General features: G+C 37.9%; 1 protein-coding gene across 2 annotated transcripts in view; it reads left to right on the forward strand.

Moving 5' to 3' along the window:
• Positions 1-8,804, forward strand: part of HSD17B4 (hydroxysteroid 17-beta dehydrogenase 4) — an 86,324-nt gene extending 77,520 nt beyond the window's left edge. For both annotated transcript variants that reach the window (XM_053567505.1, XM_053567504.1), the window contains exons 21-24: positions 3,220-3,312; positions 4,524-4,662; positions 5,996-6,123; positions 8,485-8,804. In XM_053567505.1, the coding sequence (XP_053423480.1) occupies positions 3,220-3,312; positions 4,524-4,662; positions 5,996-6,123; positions 8,485-8,574 (450 nt within the window). In that variant the 3' untranslated portion in view covers positions 8,575-8,804. The remainder of the gene's footprint in view (positions 1-3,219; positions 3,313-4,523; positions 4,663-5,995; positions 6,124-8,484) is intronic.
• The last annotated feature ends 243 nt before the right edge of the window (positions 8,805-9,047 follow it).

Genomic DNA, 9,047 nt, shown 5'->3' on the forward strand with positions numbered 1-9,047 from the left:
CAGATTAATATTGTTTGGCCTGATCAGTTTTTACTATATAGAGCAGGTTAAACAACTCCAGCAATAAGAGTAAGAGCTTCCATTTATTGAGAATCTATAAGCAGGTGATAATGTCTTTAATCTGCATAGTAAGTCTCCATTTAAATACAAGAAAATCTAGGTTCATAAGAAAATCTAGATGTTCTAAAAGACTTGCTCATGGTCACACAGTAAGTGGTTGAGCTGGATAGAAACCCTGCCATCGCTCCAAAGTTTAGATCCCAGGGCCCTGAGTTTCTTTATTGTATCCTAGGGCCCTGACTTTATTGTATCATGTTTTCTTTCACAAATTGGGAACTTTGCAAACTTGTTATTCTGTGGTTGCCTTATTCCTGATTCCTCCCTGCTGCTTGCAGTATCATTTTCCTGCTTAATTTATATATACTGCTAATTTCACTCTCAGATTCCTCCTGTCTTTTAGGCTTCAGTGGAATCTTTACCTTGGTTTTAGAGACAGTCTCTTTCTGGGCTGCTCTTTCTTACCTGTGTATTCACAAATACTGACATTCCCTGAAACCCTCTTAAAATTAATGTCTGTGCTACACATTTTGGAGCACTCCTTTTTTCTGGTTGTGAAAATTTTATTTTTTGAATAAGATTATGAACTCTAGAAGTGTTGAGAACCGTGACTATAGTACAGGAATTTGTTTTCTCACAATTCTAGTAATGATCAGTACATAAATAATTTCTCTGGATACAAATTTGAAAGGCTGAGAAATGCTTTAAAATCTAAATATGGTACATTCTTGGCATTTTTAAAATTCTAAGCATGGCTTTTTATCATTTTAGTGTATTTGCTGTGTTTTTCCTGATTGGTTAGATGTATTCTTCCTTCCCTCTCTCTGTCCCTACTGTGTTCCTTCCTTCTTTTCTCTTGTATTTTAAGAAATATTTTAAACCAATATTTTAAAAATAATATGTTTGACTTGGTTACAAGAAAGTAATTTGTGAAGTGTACTTGTTCATCAATTGTCTCTTTTTATGTTTTTCACTGTATACAATTTGAAGTAAAATGAGCAAATTGTTTGAAAGATTTTTTTCTACAAAGTATAATGGGCATAAAATCAAGGAAAAAATGATTTCATTGATTGTTAAAAATCGAAGTTTTACTACTACCTTAATTTTTTGAAACTTATTCTAATCTGTAGCAGTACCATGGTTTTTTTTATTTTTATTTTTTTAAGACATAGAGTTTCAGTTTATCGCCCTCTGTAGATAAGTGCTGTGGTGTCACAGCTCCCAGCAACCCTCAACTCCTGGGTTGAGGCGATTCTTTTGTCTCGGCCTCCCCAGTAGCTGGGACTACAGGCACCCGCCAGAACGCCCGGCTATTTTTTGTTGCAGTTTGTCTCAGGCCGGTTTCGAACCCACCACCCTTGGTATATGGGGCTGGTGTCCTACCCACTGAGCCACAGGCACCGCCCAACAGTACCATAATTTTTATGAAAAAAATGCCATTGAAATAATTTGAAATGAAAGATTAGGAATTTGAATTTGAGTTCCTTTAATGACTATTTTGATAAAATAGGCATTTAGTTTATGCTCTATACACTGCCTATTTGAAGTAAGACCTACATTAAACAACTCCAACAATAAGGGTAAGAGCTTCCATTTATTGAGAATCTATAAGCAGTTGATAATATCTTTAATCTGCATAGTAAATCTCCATTTAAATACAAGAAAATGTAGGTTCTTTAAGAACACTATTGTTGTCTGTTCCTAGCCACTTTGTTCTACATTAACAAAACAAATGTACTCTGAGGACCACTACCTCATGTTGATATTGTGCTGTGCCCTTTACTGTATAAGAATTTAGCATAGGCCGGGCGAGGTGGCTCCCTCCTGTAATCCTTGCACTCTAGGAGGCTGAGGTGGGTGGATTGCCTGAGTTCACAGGTTTGAGACCAGCCTGAGCGGAGTGAGATCTCATCTCCAAAAATAGCCAGGCATTGTGGCAGGCACCTGTAGTCCCATTCTTCTTGAGGCAAGAGAATTGCTTGAGCTCAGGCGTTCGAGGTTGCTGTGAGCTATGATGCCATGACACTACCGAAGGGCGATAAAAATGAGACTCTGTCTCAAGAAAAGAAAAGAATTCAACATAGAGGTCTGGGCGCCGTGGCTCATGCCTGTAATCCTAGCACTCTGGGAGGCTGAGGTGGGTGGACTGCCTGAACTCACAGGTTCCAGACCAGCCTGAACAAGAGTGAGACCCTATCTCTAAAAATAGCCAGGTGTTGTCGTGGGTGTCTGTAGTCTCAGCTACTCAGGGAGCTGAGGCAAGAGAATTGCTTGAGCCCTTGAGGTTGCTGTGAGCTGTGATGCCACAGCACTTTACCAAGGGCGACAGAGTGAGAGTCTGTCTCAAAAAAAAAAAAAAAAAATCAGCACAGAGTTCCCATTTATTTAGATTTATAAATGAATTCTATTTATAAGAGTTAACTTCTTTGGGCTGGGCGCAGTGGTTCATGCCTGTAATCGTAGCATTCTGAGAGGTCAAGATGGGAGAAACACTTGAGCTCAGGAGTTCGAGACCAACCTGAGCAAGAGCAAGACCCATCTGTACTAAAAATGGAAAAACTAGGTGGGCATTGTAGCTGGCCAGCTGCTTGGGAGGCTAAGGCAGGAGGATCACTTGATCCTAGGAGTTTGAGGTTGCTGTAAGCTCTGATGACACCATAGCGCTCTAACCTGGGCAACATAGTGAGACTCTATATCAAAAAAAAAAAAAAAAAAAATTCATTCCCTGGTTTCTTATTAGACACACTTTACTTATGTTTGAAAAAAATAATCCCCCCAAATACCAATGCCCAGACTCTATCACATACCATTTAAATTGGGGTTTGCTCCTTGAACCTTAGGCCACTGACTCAAAAGGGCTGAGAAAATAAGAAAAAAAAATAAAATAAATTGGGATTTGGGGGAGATGAGGCTTGGTCATAGGTATTTTTTAAAAGGCCTCCCATACAGAGTTAATAACAGCTGTATTATGTCAGAAAGCCTTTGTTTGTATTCATCTTGGCATTTACTTTATCAGTCTTCTATTTTGTTTGGATTATTATATTCCTTTTCATATGAGGCAAAAATATAAATTTCTTTTAAATGACTTTATAATGTTCACAATGAAATTGTGTTTCCATTGGAATCATTAGAGTGAACTCCTTTTCTTCTACCCCTTACAAGGTCCAAGAAACTGGAGACATTGTCATTTCAAATGCCTATGTGGATCTTACGCCAACATCTGATGTTATGCCAACATCTAAGACACCCTCTGAAGTAGGTCATAAAATTGGTATCCAAGTTACTTCTTTACTTACGAATTTCAGTTAAGATCACTTTAAGAATGTTCAGCCTACCTTAGAAAATCAAGAGCTGTGAAGCAATTCTTAATTCTTAAAGCAAAGGACATTAATTAAAAATTGCTTGGAACAAACAGAATACTTAGGCAACTTACAAATTAAAGAAAAGTTTTTTGTGTGTGATACTGGGATATTTTGCAAGAGAAAACAGTTTTCCAGTTTTAGGGTAAATGAATCACTTGTTTAATGAGAAATCTTAAGCAAACAATATTTTGGGAGAAAAATAAATTAAAAAGTTAAATGTCCTAGTGATGGTTTCCACCTGTAATTCTAGTATTTTGCAAAGCTGAGGCAGGAGGGTTATTTAAGGCTAGGAGTTTGAGACCAGCCTGGGCAACATAGTGAAACCCTGTCTCTACAAAAAAATAGAAAAATCAACCAGGCTTGGTAGTGTGCCAATTATTCAAAAGGTTGAAGCAGGAGGATTGCTTGAGCCAGGGAGTTCGAGGTTACAGTGAACTATGATGATGCCATTGCACTCTAGCAAATATAAAAATAATAGCGTGTATTATTTCTTAAAACATTTGTGTTATTCTTTGTTACTATGCTGAAACTTTTGGTAAAAGTCTTTCTATTCTGTCTCTGAAATACTAACTTTGTAATGTTGAAGTTTTTATACCCATGATTTTTAATTGTCTGGTGTAAACCATATTATGACATAACTGACTAAAAATTAAAATCCCTTAAGAGTAATGTAAAAGCAAGAACCTAATAGGTATTAGAACTAGAAAGAAATATAGACTTCACATAATTTTAGTCCCATTTTCAAATAAAAAAAATGAAACCACAGAAGTTGATTGATATGTCTAGCATCTTCCAGAAGTTAGCTAGGATACATGTTATCTAATTTACTTTTACATATCATTTACAAGTTAGTTTACCTTAAAATATTATTTCTGAATTCCAATAAAAATGCAGTCCTCTTACTAAGAGGGCTGATGTTCTGGATGATATACATAAATACATGCAAAGTATGAAAGTAACCTAATATGAAAAATACTAGTTTAACTGCCCTATTTATGTGCTGATTTTTTTAAAGATCAATTTTATTACATGTATATTTTGTAATCATATTCCCCTTGAATTATTTTTAAAGAACTTTTAAAATTAATTTTTCTCTTTTTCTAGGGTGGGGAGCTTCAGAGTACCCTTGTATTTGAGGAAATAGGTCGCCGCCTTAAGGATTTCGGGAATGAGGTGGTAAAGAAAGTAAATGCTGTATTTGAGTGGCATATCACTAAGGATGGAAATATTGCAGCTAAGTGGAGTAAGTCATATCTCTAACTTTATAATACTCTAGGAGAACATTTTTTCTTTTTCTTTCTTTTTTTTTTTTTTTTGTAGAGACAGAGTCTCACTGTACCACCCTCGGGTAGAGTGCTGTGGCGTCACACAGCTCACAGCAACCTCTAACTCTTGGGCTTACGCGAGTTTCTTGCCTCAGCCTCCCGAGCAGCTGGGACTACAGGCGCCTGCCACAACGCCCGGCTATTTTTTGGTTGCAGTTTGGCCGGGGCTGGGTTTGAACCCGCCACCCTCGGCATATGGGGCCGGCGCCCTACTCAGGTGAGCCACAGGTGCCGCCCTTCATTTTCTTTTTTTTTTTTTTTCCTTTTTTTTTTTGAGACAGAGTCTCACTATGTCACCCTGGGTGGAGTGCTCTGGCCTCACAGCTCACAGCAACCTCTAACTCTTGGGCGTAAGCGATTCTCTTGCCTAACTCTCCCAAGTAGCTGGGACTACAGGCGCTCGCCATAATGCTTGGGTATTTTTTGGTTTCAGTTGTCGTTGTGTAGCAGACCTGGGCCAGGCTGGAACCTGCCAGCCTCAGTGTATGTGGCCAGTACCCTACCCACTGAGCTATGGGCACCACCCGTAGGACAACTCTTAGTAAATAAAGTATTGTTGTTATAATTAACACATTAACTCTCATGGGAATTGTATTTACCTCACACAAATTCTGAGTCTGGGGCCTCATGAGCATATAACTCAGACGTCTCTGCTTTGTGGTATGCAGGCAACTATGTAGCCCAAGACCTTCACACATCCCCGTGTTTTCAAATGCCATATTCTCATCCATTGCCTCATCCACCTGCTAATGCTGTGAAGTCTATCAAATTGTTGGAATTCTTTCAGGGCCTTAATGATAATGTAAATATAGAGCTAAACTCACCAGTAAAATATTACTTGATGTTTAAAATAAATTCTGCCAGTAAAAGGAAATGAATACAATCTGTTTCTTCATTTTCAGTAAGATTAGCCGTGAATTTTCAGGTGATATAAACTCAAGGTGATGTGGTGTGTGACTTTCCTACAAGAGTCATGCGGATGAGGATTCTCTCCCACAGGAGGATCTCACGTGTGGTGTGGGAGTCTCCCTGCCCTGAATCACTGTAGAATCATAAGTTCTACTCCTTCACTCCAAATCTCCATATTTTTGTATTTCTGTATTTTGTATTTTTTTAAATAACAGAAAATATGTAATCTATAGATGGAATAATTATATCACATTGCAAACTATAAAAATGTATGCATTTCGATTTTACCTGTATATTATGAAGAAAAAGTGACATGCATTGGTTTCGTCCTATTTTTCCCAGCTATTGACCTGAAAAATGATTCTGGAAAAGTGTACCAAGGCCCTGCAAAAGGCTCTGCTGACACAACCATCATACTTTCAGATGAGGATTTCATGGAAGTAGTTCTGGGAAAGCTTGACCCTCAGAAGGTAACGTTCCCAAAATGTTCCCAAACTCTATGAGTTTGCTGTAATACCCAGTGCATCTCAGTGCACAGTTTGGAAACTGTGGCAATATGGAGGTATGGGTAGGACTTCATTTAAGAAATATTGTGATTCTGTAATTCTTCTTCTAGAAATCTAGCCTAAGAAGATAGGAAGATTTTTATGCAGAATTCTTCACTCTGCAGTAACCATCAAATGTTGGTATTTACTTCAGATAATGAGGTGTTCTTATTTTACATTGAAATTCCCTGCCAGACTTTGGTACTTGGCAGGCTGGTCTAAGTGCCACCTCTTTCCCTGCAGGAGCTGCAGACTATCATTCCTGTAACTGCTTGGTAAAAGCAGTCTTAGTTTTGAAATTCCAGTCCTCTATTTGAATGCCTGGCATTTGGTCTCGATTGAAAGAGTTCTTCCTTATTATTTCTGGGATTTAAAGGTTTTGCTTTACTTCTAGTTGATGAGGGTTTGCTTCTGAGAGTAAGTTTCTGTTAGTTAACAAGCAGGAGGCATTGTGAAACAAAGATCCCCTGAGTTTTAAGTCCCGGCCCTTCCTTTTGATGGCTCTGTGGCCTTGAGCAGGTTATTGAAGCTCTCTGAACTTCAGCTTTCTCGTCTGTCTGCTAGGGCAGGAATTAGGGATGCTTTGACTTCAAGTTAATGGCTGTGATTCTTAAGTGCTGTTGTATTTGTGGAGCTACTTTATAAGGCTAAGTGTATGGGGAGATTACTATTTTTTTCCATCTAGCTAAAAATCTAGGGTTTTTTACTTTATATTTTATATAAGCTAGAAAAACTATGATTTATTTTTATTTTGCCAGTAGGTAATGCTCACAAAGGGAGGGATTAAGCGATTTGTTTCTGTAGCAAGTCAGATGGAGAGATAGTGCAGAAACTCTCTGTCTTTTAACATGCAAGCCTTTTGTTTGGTAGAAATGAAGAGCTTTGTATGCTTTTACCACATGTCAAACACCAAGCTAAGAACTGTACACATGATTTCAGTTAACTCACTCAACAAAGTTGTTTAGATATGTTTAGATATTGTTGTCATGCATTCTTACAGAGGAGGAGACTGAAGCTCAGAGAGGCTGAGTAATTTCTTCCAGTTTACCTTGCTAGTAAGTGGTAGAGCCTGAATTTTAGCCCAGGCTTCTGATACTATGGGTATGGTTTATTCACCACAGTATTACACTGTCTTATTTTGTTATTATAATAATGGCTTTGGGGTGGTGCCTGTGGCTCAAAGGAGTAGGGTGCCAGCCCCACATACCGGAGGTGGGGGGTTCAAACCTGGCTCCGGCCCCAAAACTGCAAAAATAAATAAATAAAATAATGGCTTTTTATTTCATGAAGATGTAATAAATATTTTTAATCTGCTTTCAAAAGTTCTGAATTGAATATTTTTATTGGTAGGAAATAAGTGTAGCCCTTTATTTATATAGTGTCACATTCACATGTAAGAATACATAGAGTAAAGCCAGGAGTACAGGTTGAAACAGAACTCCAGGTCTGTCAGTTCAGATGAATTATTCTAGGGTATTCTACAATATGTAGAAATCACCTTTTTCTCTTTTCATATATATCTAAAAGTATGGGTGCTATCATTATCATTACATTATCATTGCTAGATAAAAGTTGTCTTTGTTGTCCAGAATTATTAGCTCACTTGTATTTAGCCTGAACAATGTTCTTTCAAAAAAATAAAAGGGGGCTGGGCGCCGTGGCTCAGGCCTGTAATCCTAGCACTTTAGGAGGCTAAGGCAGGTGGATTGCTGAGCGCAAAGGTTTGAGACCAGCCTGAGCAAAAGCGAAACCTTGCCTCTAAAAATAGCTGGGCGTTGTGGTGGGTGCCTATAGTCCCAGCAATTTGGGAGGCTGAGGCAAGAGAATCACTTGCACCCAAGAGTCTGAGGTTGCTGTGAGCTATGACAACACGGCACTCTACCAGGGGTGAGAAAGTGAGACTCCTGTTTTAATAAATGAATAAGTAAATAAATACATAAATAAATAAAAGGCCGGGTACAGTGGTTCACTTCTGTAATCCTAGCACTGTGGGAGGCCCAGGTGGGTGAATTGCTTGAGCTCAGGAGTTCGAGACCAGCCTTAGCATAAGCGAGACCCATCTCTACTAAAAATAGAAAAACTGAGGCAAGAGAATTGCTTGAGCCCAAGAGTTGGAGGTTGCCGTGAGCTATGATGTCATGGCACTCTACCCAGGATGACAACTTGAGACTCTGTCTCCAAAAAAAAATTAATTAATTAAAATAATAAATAAATAAAATAAAATAAAAATAAATAAATAAAATGTAACCTGCTAACAGTTGGTACTTTTCCTCCTCTCCTTTCCAGGCATTCTTTAGTGGTAGACTGAAGGCCAGAGGGAACATTATGCTGAGCCAGAAACTTCAGATGATTCTCAGAGACTACGCCAAGCTCTGAAGGGCACAATAATTACTCTCTTATCCAAATAAGCTTGATTATTCTGGGGAAGTGATCAAAACTAAAATGCTGAAGAATTGCTTAACATTTTCAGATTTCAGGTAACTTTCAGATTTTCATTTTCTACTAATTTTTCATGTATCATTTTTATGAGGAATTGTATATAAACTAGCACAAAATTATTCTCTGTTGTTAGATCTGTATCTTCATAATAAAAACTTTTCACCCAATTCTACTTTCTTTAGAATTTGTGCTAGCGTTTATAAGTTCTTCATAATAAAAACTTTTCACCCAATTCTACTTTCTTTAGAATTTGTGCTAGCGTTTATAAGTTGAAAGGAAATTAATGAATAAAAGCCCATTTGATAACTTTTATACTTCATTTCTGTGTCATTTTCTGTTCTTGAATTTATTAATGCCCCAGTGTTTTAAGGTGAGTTTCTGTGTACGTACCTAGGTCTCACACTTTGTTA

This window comes from Nycticebus coucang, chromosome 17, assembly GCF_027406575.1.
Source record: "Nycticebus coucang isolate mNycCou1 chromosome 17, mNycCou1.pri, whole genome shotgun sequence".
In the NCBI taxonomy this organism is placed as follows: Eukaryota; Metazoa; Chordata; class Mammalia; order Primates; family Lorisidae; genus Nycticebus; species Nycticebus coucang.